The 14,966-nt window shown below is 45.7% G+C and overlaps 1 protein-coding gene across 2 annotated transcripts in view; it reads right to left on the reverse strand.

Moving 5' to 3' along the window:
• SCLY (selenocysteine lyase) overlaps positions 1-14,966 on the reverse strand; it is a 34,726-nt gene that overhangs the window by 6,190 nt on the left and 13,570 nt on the right. For both annotated transcript variants that reach the window (XM_029933539.1, XM_029933540.1), the window contains exons 5-8: positions 9,083-9,210; positions 7,891-8,055; positions 6,708-6,814; positions 1,054-1,090 (exon numbers count right to left, since the gene is read on the reverse strand). In XM_029933539.1, the coding sequence (XP_029789399.1) occupies positions 1,054-1,090; positions 6,708-6,814; positions 7,891-8,055; positions 9,083-9,210 (437 nt within the window). The remainder of the gene's footprint in view (positions 1-1,053; positions 1,091-6,707; positions 6,815-7,890; positions 8,056-9,082; positions 9,211-14,966) is intronic.

A 14,966-nucleotide genomic window follows, 5' to 3' on the forward strand; every position in this document is an offset into this window, starting at 1 on the left:
GCCTGACCATTGGTCGCTGCTGTGAAGACGTTACCGTATTTCTCCTATCAGCAGAGGCCTGAAGAAAGACCTCCGCTTTCAATGCTAAAGCACGTGCAACCCACTCCACGGATCTCACAAAGTACATTTCGGAGATGACAAATCCAACGTGAGGCCTTTTCTAGCGCCAGTCCATCGTGAGTACTGGGCTCACAAACATGATCCCCCCCAAAGTCCGGGGGAGGTGGGTCAGGCAATGACAGAACAGGTCTCTGCCCAGGTCCCGCACTGAGCCCCTGAACCCCGCGTTTCCTAGGTGATAAGAACACCTCTTGTTCTAACATTTGGACTTTGGTTCCTGGCACAGCGTTCCTATATCCCTTGGGATTTCCGAGAGCTGGGAGGGTCTTTTCTAATGTGGAGACTTTGGGTGGGCTCCCCGAAGGGCGCCGGTCACTGAAAGTCATGATTAGAAGCTTGGAATTCTCACCCCTGCTACCACATTCTCCGGAGGGGGGAGAGAGGCTAAAAATGGGGTGAAGGATTGAGCAAAGCCTCCACAAAAATCCGAGTAGCCCGGGTCTGGAGGACTTCCGGGCTGTGAGCACATCCATGTAGGTGCGCTGGGGGACCCCTCCCCCACACCTCGCCGTCCACCTGTCTGTCTCCTTTATCATATCCTTTCACTCTAAACCAATAATCCAGCGAGCAAGGTGCTTCTGTAACTTCTGTGAGCCGTCCTGGCAAACTAACTGACCCCGAGGAGGGGTCCTGGGAACATGGCTGCGGGGACTTACAACTGGCGTGTGACGCGGGGGTGGCGGGGGCAGTTTTGCGGGCCTGAGCACTTGGCCTGCGGAGTCTGACGCCGTCCCCAGGTGGACAGGGTTAGAGTTGCAGGACACCCAGCTGGTGTCACAGAACTGCTTTGTGTGGAGGCCTTCCCCTCCGGACCCACATCCGGGTTTGGGGGCGTGCATGTGGGAGTACAAGGGACAGCCCTGGAGGAAGACAGGTCCTCCTACGCATGAGACCAGGCACCTGCTTCCCCTGTCCAAGCTCAGCGAGGCTCACCTTCCCAAGGCCGGCAATCATCGGCGTGTTCTCTGTCCTGCAAGACACAAGGGGTTCAATCGACTTCCATGCAAAGCAACTAACAAGTGTCCCAGGAAGGAACCCTGTCTGCAAAAGTCATGAATTAATAAAAACAAAATTACAGCAATATTTTCAAAAGTGTGCCCTATGGCTGCCTCAGTGGCAGCCGGAGGCCCCCAAACCCTCTGTGTGGGGTTTCCTGGTCCAGGCACAGTCGACACGGCCCATCTTGGACACCGTATGTTGGTGTCCACAGCGACCCTTCTGTCTGGGCCCGTTTCCTACCCAGGAGGGACCCCTCTTCCAGCTGCAGACCCCGGAGCCTCTCTCTGTGGGCCCCCCTGTCGAACCAGCCAGGAGTCCAAAGACCTCAGCTCCACACCGTTCCCTTCAGCTGAAGCCTCTCAACTGTCATGCGGAGAATCCTTTGTTCTTAGAGGTTGTGTGGGTGCAGGAGAGGGGCAGGGGGGCCCTGCAGACGGTGGCCTCACCAGATCTAAGAAGCTGAAAGCAGATCTCTTCCCTCTATTTTCATTAAAAAATTAAAAAAAAGAAAATTAAGTTAATGTTTTTATTTATTATTGAGAGAGACAGAGCATGAGCAGGGGAGGGGCAGAAAGAGAGGGGGGAGACACAGAATCTGAAAGAGGCTCCAGGCTCTGAGCTGTCAGCACAGAGCCCGATGTGGGGCTCGAACCCACAAACCGTGAGGACATAACCTGAGCCAAAGTCAGACACTTAACCGACTGAGCCCCCCGGTGCCCCTAACTTAATAATTTTCTTAATGTTAACTGTTGGTCCCACAAAGTTTTCTTAATCCTTCGGGGCTGGCGGCTGCTTGATGCCCCGTAGATAACGTGGTAAGTTAACTCCAAGCACAGGGTATTACAGAGAATGTGACCCTGCTGGGCTTTCTTTGACAAGTGCATTGGTCAGTTCTGTCCCCAGAGACAGGCTCTGACACCTGGGGCAGTCCAAGACATCCCTCTTCGGGCCTCACCCCTTGACCCGCAGGGCGGCACCGCCAGCCCAAGAGCATCTCTCAGAGGCCTAGCACCTGGGACTGCCTGGCGGGGGGTGAACAGCGGACCCCGTGGGGAACCTGGGGCCTTCCCTCCCTCCGAGTTCAGTCAGCGCTCCTCCACCTCCATCTAACCTCCACGCACACCCTGCTTCCCCCTCCCTGCCCACCTGCTGACCTCCCAAAGACCTGACGTTCTGCCTCTTTTCTTTTTTCAATTAAACCTTTTTTAAAGAGGAGACTGCAGAGTCACATGCGGTTTTAAGAAATACCATAGAGACATTCTGTTACTCAGCCTTCCCCCGGTTACACCATAGCACAAGATGGCAGCCAGGGCCAGGATAAGACACTGAACATTTCCCCGCAAAGGCCCCTCCCCTTGGCCTTTTATTGTGGGAAGCTGCCAGAAGAACAAAGATCCACCGCCTGCAGGCGCTGTGCTGAGATTGCAGTTCCGTTTCCCCTTAATCACTTGACCCTGTTTCCTAGCAACCGACCTAGGTCAGCTGCCTTGCTTCCTGCCTTGAACCTTTTATAAGGTGTGTGTGTTTTTTCAGTAAATGAGGCTTGATCACAGACTTTGTCTTGCCTCCATTCTCTGTGCTCCCTGCCCTACCCCATTCTCGCTCCCTCCCTCAGGAGCCTGAATGACCCGCTGGGAGGGGCATTTTATAACCAGACCAGCCTCCCCACGGCCCTGTCCCTTCCTTAACTCCTGGCAACTGCTAATCTGTCCTCAGTTTCTAATTTTGTCATTTTGAGAAGGTTCTGTAAATAGAGTTATAGAGCTATCACTTTGGGGGACTGGCTTTTTTCGTACACCACAATTCTCTGGAGGTTCCTTCTAGGCTGTTGTGTGTATCAAGAGTTAACTCCTTCTCGTTACTGGGTGGTGTCCAGGGCACAGATGTGCCACAGTTTCGTAGCCCGTTCGCTCATGAATGGACATCTGCGTGATCTGCAGTTTGGGGCTATTATAAATAAAGCTGCTACAGACACTCGTGTACAGGTTTTTGTGTAAATGGAAGTGCTCGTTTCTCTGGGACGAAGGTCTAGGCGTGAAAGTCCTAGGTTGCAAGGTGAGTGCATATTTAATTTTAAAAGAAACCACGGGGCTGTTTTCCAGAGCAGCTGGAGCACGCCACACCCCCACCGGCCGTGCATGAGTGATGCCGCATCTCTGCGCCCTCGGCACTCGGTGTGGCCACAGGGTGTTAGCCACTCTGACAGGGGTCGGTGGCACTCGCTGTGGTTTCATTCGCATTTCCCTAACAGCTAAGGATGCTGAATATCATGTCATGTGCTTCCTTGCCTTCTGTGTGTCTTCTTCGCTGAAATGTCTGTTTATGTCTTTTGCCCATTTGTTGACTGACTTGTTTGGGGGGTTTTTGGCTGCTGAATTTTGAGTTTTCTTTATATATAGTAGATACTAATCCTTTGTTGAAGCCATCATTTGCGAGCCTCTTCCGGTGTGCCGCTTGTCTTTTCATCCTCTTGGTGAGTCTTTTGCAGGCTGAAAGTTTTAAATCTTGATCAAGTTCAAATGATCAAATTTCCTTTTTATGGATACTTTTGGTATCAAGTTTAAGATCTCTTTGCCAAGCCCTAGAGCCTGATGTTTTCCTGTTTTTTTCCCTAAAAGTGTTATAGTTTTATGTTTTGCATTTAAGTTCATCATGTGGCTTGAGTTAATACTTCCCTCTCGGCTGTGCGTTAGTACGTCTCCCACATTTTGAAATTTTGACGAATCGTATTTCATTTTCATTCATTTCAATGTATTTAATTCCTTTAAGCCTTCATCTTTGATCCATGGTTTATGCAGATGCACGTTGTTTCTAAGTATTTGGAGATTTTCCTCTTACCTTCCAGTTATTGATTTCTGGTTTGATTCCACTGTGATGAGAGAATATTCTGTATGATTTTGGTTTATCAAATTTACTTATTTTTAATTTTTATTTATTTTTGAGAGAGAGAGAAAGAGACAGAGTGCGAGCAGGAGAGGGGCAGAGAGTGAGGGAGACACAGAATCCAAAGCAGGCTCCAGGGTCTGGGCTGTCAGCACAGAGCCCGATGTGAGGCTCTAACTCAAAAACTGTGAGGCCATGACCTGAGCCGAAGTCAGATGTTTGACTGACTGAGACAGCCAGGTGCCTCAGGCCTTCACATTTATTTGAGGTTTGTTTAATGACAAGGACATGGTCTATCTTCGTATATATTCTATGGCACTTGTAAAGAATGTGTATTTTGCTGCTGTTGGGTGAAGTGTTCTAAACACTTCAGCTGTTTGGTTGCTGGGTGTGACTGAGTTCTTCCCTATCCTGGCTGACTTTTGTTAGTTGTTGAATCCATTGTTGAGGGAAGGGTATTGAAGTCTCCGAGTGCCGTTGTACGTTTTCATTCAGTTCAGTCTGCTTTTGCCTCACACTATTTTGCAGCTCTATCGAGCAGTGCAATGACATTTAGGATTGCTAGGACTGCATGATGGACTGACACTTTTATCATAAAACAATGTCCCCTCTGCAGCTCTGGTAATTTTCTCTGCTCTAGAGTCTCCTTTATCTAATATTATATAGCCATTCCTGCTTTCCTTTGATTAATGTTTGTATGATACATATTTTTCCATTTTTAACTTCAGCCTCCCTCTATCCGTATATTTGAAGTGAGTTTCTTATAGATAGCATGTATACTTGACCCTTGAGCAGCACGGTCTGAATACCATGCATCCACTTTCATGCACATTTTTTTACAGTGCTGTAAATGTATTTTTCCTCATAATTTTTGTAACATTTTCTTTTCGCTGACATACTTTGTTGTGAGAATATACTGTAAAATACATGTAACATATAAAACATGCATTGACCGCATATGTCGTCAGTAAGGTTTCTAGTCAACAGTAGGCTATGAGCAGTTAAGTTTTTGGGGAATTAAAACAGCTACATGCAGATTTTCAACTGTGCAGGGGGTGGACACCACTAACCCCCAAGTTGTTCAAGGCTCAACTGTAGTTGGGTCAATATTTTTAAAAATTCATCTTCCAATCTCTGTTTTAATTGCTATATTTAGATCATTTACATTTAATGTAATTAATATGTTAGGGCTTAGATCTGCCATTAAATTTTTTTCTGTTTATTCTATTTTTTATTTCTGTTTTCATTTTCCTGCCTCCTTGTGGGTTATATGAACATTTTTTACAAGTTCCAGTGACTAGAAACCTTCCCTCCATTTACATCCTTTTACCCCTCACCCACTTATAATTACCTTAAATATTTCTTCCACATATATTTTGAACCATATTAGACAGTGCTATAATTTTTGTTTAAGCCATCAAATAGAATTAAGAAAACTCAAGAGGAAAGCCCATTTTATTTACTCGTACCATGCTCGCTCCCTTCCCCTTCCTCCCTTCCTTTCTGATGTTCCAAGTTTCCTTTTTTTACTCTCTCCTTTCTGTTTAAAGAACTCCCTTTTGTCATTTTTAGCACTGGTCTTCTGATGACAAGTTCTTCAGTTTTCCTTGATTTGAGAATGCCTTACTTTCCCTTTATTCCTGAAGGATATTTCCGTTGTGAGTAGGATTCCGGCTCGACAGTGCTTTTTGCACCTGCAAAAATATTGCATCACTTCCTTCTGGCCTCCATGGTTTCTGGTGAGAAATGCACTGCTATGAATTATTTTTACTATATAGGAAAGGTGTCATTTTTTTCCTCTAGCTGCTTTCAAGATTTTTACTTTGGGTTTCATTTTCAGAAGTTTAACTATACGCCTTGGCATAGATTTCTTCTGATTAATCCTGGGTTTGATCAGCATCTTGAATCTGTAGGTCTATGTGCCTTGCCAATTTGGGAAATTTTCAGCCATTAATTTTTTTTTCAAGTTCTTTCTCATCCCACTCTTTCTTCCTTTCTTTCTGGGACATCAATGAAATGAATGTCATATCTTCTGTTATAGTCCCATAGGCCCCTGAGGCATGGTTCAAGTTTTTCCAGTCTATTTCCTCCCGTCTGTTTGGATTGGGTAACTATGTTGTTCCGTTTCCGTTAACGGGTTCTTTCCTCTGTTGCTCCTATTCTGGTGGTGACCCATCCACTGAGCTTCGGAGCTTGGTTGCTGTCGTTTTAGTTCTAATATTTCCATTTAGTTCTTCTTTATATTTTCTTTTTCCTTGCTGACACTTTCATTGGTGTTTGTGAATTGCAGGCCTCATCAGTTCTAAGTCAGGATAAAGGAGGCAAAAGAAAACCCACAGAACCCACCACCATGTTCTGGTCTCTCCGTGTTATTAGCATTTCCGGTACAAGGTGTGGTTCTGGTACCACCTCACCCCCTGACTAAGGTGTCACTGTGTGTCACGGCGACACAGGAGCTCTCAGAAAGGAGCGCAGCCCGGCTCACCCCACGGGCCTGAGCACAGCAGTACAACTCAGTAAGGAGGGCTCGAGCTCTGAATCATCCCCACAGACACTGAAGATCTGGGAGTCCTGGGGGCAGAAGCCATCAGCGGGGCAAATTCGGCCTCAGTAGTGACACAGAACATGATATCACAGTTCTTCTGAGAGACAAAGACCAAGAGCATCGTGGGCCAGTCAGAGACTTCGTCAACCTCCTGTCTTACCCTGGCCTGAAATTCTGTTCTTGTCCACCTCCAAACAGCATAGGGTACAGAGGGGTAAGTTCACCGAGTCCACGGACGTAGAGTGCTCCGATCCTGGGACCGTAGAACTGAAAGGAAAGTTCAGTCACTTACTTAACAAGAACCTCCTGAGCTCCTACTCTGCCCACGTGCTGAGTGCTCAGAGGCGCCCAGAGACTCCTCCGCGCCGTCTAAGCCCCACAGCCATGCCACCCGTCACCATTCTGGACACGCCTCCGGGGTTCAGGGCAGAGCTGGGACTCCTGTCCCCAGCCCGGTGGCCCCAGAGCTTGACTGCATGTCACACAGCAGAACTGGTACAAGGAGAGGGGCTGGCAGTGGAGACTGCCAAGGGTCTTTCCTGGGTATGACTCCACGTTTTCAAAATGACATTTTGCAAAAACCAGTTAAGTGCCACCGTGTCAGGTCGGCACACACACTGCTTTGCAAACTAGCTGAGCACCAGACTTCGAAACAGAGGACTGAACACATCTCAGGTTCTGGTCGGCTGCCACAAAGATGGTCGGCTGCCAGAAAGATGGTCGGCTGCCACAAAGATGGTCGGCTGCCGGAAAGATGGTCGGCTGCCACAAAGATGGTTGGCTGCCAGAAAGACGGTCGGCTGCCAGAAAGACGGTCGGCTGCCACAAAGACGGTCGGCTGCCACAAAGATGGTCGGCTGCCACAAAGATGAGCAAGGCCTTCCCTGCTAACGTTTCGCTCTTTCACCTTGAAGAGAAGAGCTGAACCGTTGCATTCAGAAGCCGCACTTTAAATCAAGTTCACGAAAGCAAAGTCTTGAACCCCGCATCTTCTATCCGGGGGGGGGGGGCTACGTGTGGGCTGATGAGGGTCTGCAGGCAGTCTGCCCACTGCAGAGGTCACTCACCGTCTGGCTAAAGCCACCTGCCTCAGGTCTCACCTGAGGCCTCAGGACCCTCCCTGCCTGGCTGGCCCCCTGCCGCCCCCGGGAGCGTGCCCCATTCTCCCCATGGTGCCACTCAGGAAACGGCCTCCCTTCGTTAGCTCCTGCGGGCAGGGGCTGCAGGCTGCTCCACACGGCCCCCGGGCGCCCTGCATGACACCCAGACGGTGAGTGGTGCTGTGGGCCCTGCTCTAGGGGAGCCTTGAGGCCATGGAGGGAAGGGGGCCTCTGTGGACACACCTTGTGCCCCACAATGGTCAGGAAGTCCACGCCCAGGTCCTCCACGTCCACGCGCCGTTTCCCCAGGGCCTGCGCGGCGTCTGTGTGCAGCAGAATGACAGGCAGCCCGGAAGCTGCCCGCTTCTGGTTCAGGGCTTTAATTCGCTGACTGATGGCAGCAACGGGCTGGAGCAGGGAAAAAGCAACAGTTGAGTGTGTCGCTTTGATTTCATGAAAACCGAAGGGAGGAAATACAGCGTCATTAAGCATGGGGGATGGGCTTAGGAATAGCCCTGGGTTAACCTGGCATAGAGAAGCAAAGCCATAGGATGCTCCCACCCAAATTTGGGTAAACAAGGCTGGCCCCCCAAGAATAGGACAGTGCAAAGGCACCCCAAGAACAGGAGGGTGTGGACCCCCAAAATGAAGAGGGACGGGCAAAGGCTCCCAGTACGAAGGTATATGAGGTAAGCAGGCTTAGCCATGAGGACACAAGGGCCCCTGGTTTAGTCCTGCAGCAGAGAAGCCGCTTTCCCAGGAGAAAAGGGCCAAGGTCAGGCAAAGCAAGTCACTTGGACTATAGACCCCTGAGCTGCAGGCGAAGCAGCCCAGAGTCGAGATGGTTAACGAGAGAAATGGTGCCTTGTCAACCCTGAAGTCATTTCCGCCATCTGTCTTCTCCCCTGGGATAGCTAAGACAAACAGACACAGCGCCTCCTGCCTGCCCTGAACAAGCAGCTGCCCAGCTGCCAGGTGCCTGGACTTTGTTTCATATTGACCCAAACCCCAGACACTGTGTATCTTCAACCCCCCCCTTCCCCTCATGCCCCTAAGGTAACATTCACAGTTTCCTTGTCTCTTTGTGCACGCCCATCATGTTTGTATCCCTGCTGATCCTAATAAATACGAGGCAAGGACCCTTATTTCAGGCTCTTGTCTCTTCCCAGACATTAGCCATCTCTCTCTCCTACGTTTTAATCCTGCGTCCCACTCTCTTGCTGGACAAGAGAGAACTTTAGACCCAGAGTCTAAGACAATTAAGGAGAATAGGCAAAAGGAAGAAGGAAGGAAGGGAGGAAGGAAGAGAGGAAGGAGGAAGGAAGGAAGGAGAGGAAGAAAAGGAAGAGGCCCTGGTGTGACGCATGAGAACAGCAGCAGAGCCTGAGTTCCCTTCATTCCTCACTGCGTTTTCTTACAAGGATAAATGACTCACCATGATGACCCCAGTCTCATTATTGGCCAGCATGACAGTCACGAGGCACGTGGCCGGGCGGACAGCAGCCAGGATGTCCTCAACCTCCACCTGCCCACTCACCTTGGACACAGGCACAAAGGTGACCGCTGAGGAAATAACACAAGGACCAAGGCTAATCTTATAACATCTTTTGCAGGTTCATTAACAAAAATATTTCCACATTAAAAAGTAATTGATTGTAAAATTTCCAAAAACAAGAAAGAAGGACTATAAGCCACCCATTAGAATAGCGCCCAGAAGTAGCCAACCTGACGCTCCTTTAACGAAGCTTCCGCTGCTGAGTGCGCTCCGTGGAACACACTTAGTTCATGAGGGCGTCTTTTTTTTTTTTTTATCTTCTATTATTTTAAGTTTATCCATTTATTTTTGAGAAAGACACAGACAGAGACAGGGAGAGAGAGAATCCCAAGCAGGCTCCGCACTGTCAGCACAGAGCCTGATGTGGGTCTGGAACTCATGAACCATGAGACCATGACCTGAGCTGAAAGCAAGAGTCGGATACTTAACCGACTGAGTCTTTAATCCAGTTTGAGTTTATTTTTTGTGTCTGGTGTAAGAAAGAGGTCCAGTTTGTTCTTTTGCTTATAGCTGTCAGATTTCCTAACACCATTCGTTGAAGAGAGCGTCTTTTTCGCATTGTATATTTTTTCCTGCTTTGTGAAATATTACTTGACAATGTAATTGTGGGTTTGTTTCTATTGCGGCTTTTCTCTTCCATTCCATTGACCTCTGTGTCTATTTTGTACCAGAACGGTACTGCTTTGATTACTGCAGCTTTGCAGTATATCTTGAAATCTGAGATTGTGTTGCCCTCAGTTTTCTTCTAATTTTTCCAAATTGCTTTGGCTATTTGAGGTCTTTTTGTGATCCCACACAGATTTTAGGATTGCTTGTTCTACTTCATGAAGATGCTTTGGTTTTTTTATAGGGACTGCATTAGACGTGTAGATTGCTTTGGGTAATACGGGCCTTTAAGAAAGACTTGTTTTCCCAGTTCATGAGCATGGGGTATCTTCCCATTTGTGTCATCTTTGACTTGGCTCATCCATGTTTTATGGTTTTCAGAGTATAGGTCTTTCACCTCTTTGGCTATTCCTAGGTATCCTACTGGTTTGGGTGTAATTTTAAATGAGACTATTTTCTTAATTTCTCTTTCTACTACTTAATTATTAGCATATAGAAATGCCATGGGCTTCTACATATTGATTTTGTATCCTGTGACCCTACTGAATTCATTTATCATTTCTAGTGGGGTTTTTTGGTGAAGTTCTTAGTGTTTTCTATATGGAGTATCCAGTCAACTGCGAATAGTAAAAAATTTTACATCTTCCTTGCCAATTTGGATGCCTTTCACTTATTTATTTATTTTCCTCACCTGAGTGCCGTGGCCGGGACCTCCAGCTCTGTGCTGAATAAGAGCAGAGAGAGTGGGCGTCCTTGTCTTGTTCCTGAGCTTCTCAGTCTTCACTGTTGAGTATGATGTCAGCTGTGGGGTTTTCATATTATGTTGAGATACGTTCCCTCTAAACCTACTTTGTTGAGGGCTTTTATCATGAATGGCTGTTGTGCTTTGTCAACCCCTTGTTCTGCATCTATTAAAATGATCATATGGTTTTTATCATTTCTCTTGTTGATGTGATGTACCTTGTTGATTGATTTGTGAATATTGAGCGACCTTGCAACTCGGGAATACATTCCACTTGATTGTGGTGAATGATTTTCTTAATTGTAGTGTTGGATGGGGTTGCTACTATTTTGTTGAGGATTTTTGCATCTATGTTCATCAGAGATATTGGCCTGTAGTTCTTTTTTTGTAGTATCCTTATCTGATTTTGGTAGCAGGGTAATCCTTCTGTTGTTTGGAATAGTTTGAGAGGAATATGTACTACCTCTTCTCTGAATGTTTGGTAGAATTCGCCTGTGAAGCCATCTGGTCCTGAACTTTTGTTTGATGGGAGTTTTTTGATTACTGACTCAATTTCATTGCCAGTCATTGATCTGTTCAAATCTACTTCTTTGTGATTCCATTTTAGGAGGTTATATGTTTCTGGGAATGTATCCATCAATTTAAGTTGTCCAGTTTGGGGGCATATAATGTTCCATAATATTCTCTTATACTCTTGTATTTCTGTAGCGTTGGTTGTTATTTCTCTTCTTTTATCTTTGACTTTATGGGGAGTCATTTTTATGAGTCTGGCCAAAGGTTTATCAATTTTGTTGATGTTTACAAAGAACCAGCTCTTAGTTTCATTGGTCTGGTTTTTGTTTTGTTTTTAGTTTCCATTTCATTCATTTTTGCTCTAATCTTTATTATTTCATTCCTTCTACTGCTTATGAGTTTTGTTTGTTTTTCTCTTTCTAGCTCCTTTAGGTGCAAGGTAATATTGTTTATTTGAGATTTTTCTTGCTTCTTGAGCTACGCCTATATTGCTATAAACTTCACTCTTTGAACAGCTTTTGCTGCATTTCAAACTCTTTGGACTGTTGTGTTTCATTTTCATTTGTCAGTGTGTGTTTTTTTATTTCCTTTCTGAAGTGACCCACTCACTGGTTAGTAGCATGTTATTTGTGCTCTTTCCAGAGCTTTTATTGTGGTTGAATTCTAGTTTCGTAACATTGTGGTTGGAAAAGATGCATGAATCTGTTGAGACTTGTTTTGTGGCCTAACATGTGTTCTGAAAAATGCTCCATGTGCACTTGAAAAGAATGTGTATTCTGCTGTTTTAGGATAGAATGTTCTGAAAATATCTGTTAGATCCTTCTGGTCCAATCTATCATTCAAAGCCACAATTTCCTTATTGATTTTTGTCTGGATAATATATCCATTGATGTTAGTAGGTTGTTAAGTCTCCCTACTATTATTGTATTGCTATCGATTACTTCCTTCATTGTTAGCTTCTTTAGGTATTTGGACGCTCTCACAGTGGGTGCATAAATACTTACAGTTGTTGTATCTTCTTGTTGGATTGTTCCCTTTATGATTACTTAGTGTCCTTTGTTTCTTATTACATTCATTGTGTTAAAGTCTATTTTGTTTGGGGCATCTCGGTGGCTCAGTAGGTTGAGCATCTGACTCTCTGATTTCAGCTCAGGTCATGATCATAGGGTTGTGGGATTGAGCCCCATGCTGGTTTTTCATGCTCAGCAGGACGCTTGCTTGAGCTTCTCTCTCTCTCTGCCTCTTTCCCCTGCTCATGCTCACTCTCTAAAAAATTTTTTAATCAAATCAAATAAAATCAAATTAAAAAAAAACAAAGTCTGTTTTGTCTGATATGAGTATTACTGCCCTGGCTTTCATTTCACTCCTGTCTGCCTGACAGATGCTTTCCCATCACTTCACTTTCAATGTGCACTTGTCTTTAGGTCTGAAATGAGTTTCCTTAGGCAGCATACAGATGGATCTGTTTGTTTTATCCATTCTGTCACCTTATGTCTTTTGATTGGAGCATTTATTCTACTTACATTCAAAGTAATTATTGTTAGGTGTGTATTTATGGCTATTTTGTTTTATGTTTGTTTTCGTAGTTCTCCGTTCTTTTCTTTTCTTGTTCTCCTGCCTCAAGGTTTGTTGGCTTTCTTTAGTGATATACTTGGAGTCCTTTCTCTTTATTTTTTGCATATCTATTACTGGTTTTTGATGTGGGGTCACCATTAGGTTTAAATATAACATCTTAGGCATATAGCAGTCTATATTAGGTCGATGGTCAAAGCCACTCTAAAATCCCTAAATTTGGGGGGCAACTTGGTGGCTAAATTGGTTAAAGATCTGACTTTCGATGTTGGCTTAGGTCATGATCTCATGGCTCATGAGTTCGAGCCCCATGTCAGTCTCCATGCTAACCACATGGAACCTGCTTGGGATTCTCTCTCCCTCTCTCTCTCTCTCTCTGCCCCTTCTGCACATCCTCAAATGCTCTCTCTCTCAAAATAAACTAAAAAAAATCACTAAATTTTCACTCCTCTCCCCTCCACACACTTTAGGTATATGGTGTCATACTTTACAACTTTTTATTTTGTGAATCTTTTGACTGATTTAAAAAACATTTTTTAAATGTTTATTTATTTTTGAGACAGAGAGAGACAATGCAAGTAGGGGAGGGGCAGAGAGAGGAGACACAGAATCTGAAGCAGGCTCAGAGCCTGATGTGGGGCTCAAACCCATGATCAGAGAGATCATGACCTGAGCTGAAGTTGGACACTTAATCGCCTGAGCCACCCAGGCGCCTCTTGACTGATTTTATATACATACTTAGTTTTACTGTTTTTGTGCCTCTTACTTTTCTTACTTCTACTTATGACCTTCTCTTTCTACTCAATCCCCTTTAACAACACTTGTTTTGTAAGGCTGGTTGGGTGGTGATGCACTCCTTTTACTTTTGTTTGTCTGAGGCACAACCTCTCCTTCTATTCTGAATGACAGGCTTGCTGGGTAGAGCGCTTTTGGCTGCAGGTGTTTTTCCCTTTCAGCACGTTGAATAGATCATGCCACGCACTCCCTTCTGGCCTGCAAAGTTTCTGCTGAAAAATTAGATGATAGACTTACGGGTTTTCATTTATGTAACTATTTTCTTTTCTCTTGCTGCTTTTACAACTCCCTCTTTATCACTACTTTTTGCCTTTTTAATTACTATGTATCTTGGTGTGGACCTGCTTGGGTTGATTTTATTGGAGGCTCTCTTTGCCTGCTGGATCTGGATTCCCATTTCCTTCCCCAGATTTGGGAAATTTTCAGCTATTATTTCTTCAAACACAGCTTCTGTCCCCTTGTCTCTCTCTTCTCCTTCTGGGATCCCTATGAAGCAAATGTCATTACTCTTGATGGTGTTACTGAGTTTCCTTCAACTATTTTCTTTTTTCTTTTCTTTTTAGAAAGAGAGTGCAAGCAGGGAAGAGGGGCAGAGGGAGAGAATCTCCAGAAGGCTCCATGCTGAGCATGGATGCAGGGCTCAATCCCATAACCCTGGGATCATGAGCTGAGTTGAAATCAAGAGTAGGACGCTCCGCTGACCGAGGCACCCTGGCGCCACACATTTTTTATTAGTCTGTGTTTCTCTCACCTGCTCAGCCTGATTGATTTCCATGACTCTGTCCTCCAGGTGGCTGACCCCTTCTTCTTATTCCTCTAGGATCCTGTTTATTCCTTCTCGTATATTTTTTTTAATGTTTTTTCTTTATTTTTGATACAGAGAGAGACAGAGCATGAGAGGGGGGAGGGGCAGAGAGAGAAGGAGACACAGAACCGGAAGCAGGCTCCAGGCTCTGAGCTAGCTGTCAGCACAGAGCCCGACGCGGGGCTCGAACCCACGAACGTGAGATCTGACCTGAGCCGAAGTCGGAGGCTTAACCGACTGAGCCACCCAGGCGCCCCCCTTCTCGTGTATTTTTAGTTTCAGTTATTGAATTCTTCATTTCGGTTTGGTTATTTTTTTCATGTGTTCTGTCTCTTCATTGAGAATCTCACTGAGGTCTTCCATTCTTTTCTCAAGTCCAATGAATATCTTGACGATCATTACTTTAAAATCTCAATTAGGTATGTTACTTATCTCCATCTCATTTAGCTCCCTCGCTGTGATTTTGTCCTGGTCTTTCATTCAGAACATATTCCTCTGTGTCCTCATTTTGTCTAACTCTCTGCATCTGCCTCTCTGTGTTAGGCAAGTCAGCTACAACTCCTGCTCTTGAAAGTGGGGGCCTTGTGAAGAAGAGGTCCCTGTAGTGCAGTGTCCCTGCTGACCAGGGCCTGGAGCTTCAGAGGTATAGCCTACGTGTGTTGTGTGTGCCTTGTGGCTGTGGTGTTTGCCTTCGGCGCGGTTATCCACAATGGCTGTCTCTGCCTGTCGTG

Source organism: Suricata suricatta, chromosome 3 (assembly GCF_006229205.1).
Source record: "Suricata suricatta isolate VVHF042 chromosome 3, meerkat_22Aug2017_6uvM2_HiC, whole genome shotgun sequence".
NCBI classification, from domain to species: Eukaryota; Metazoa; Chordata; class Mammalia; order Carnivora; family Herpestidae; genus Suricata; species Suricata suricatta.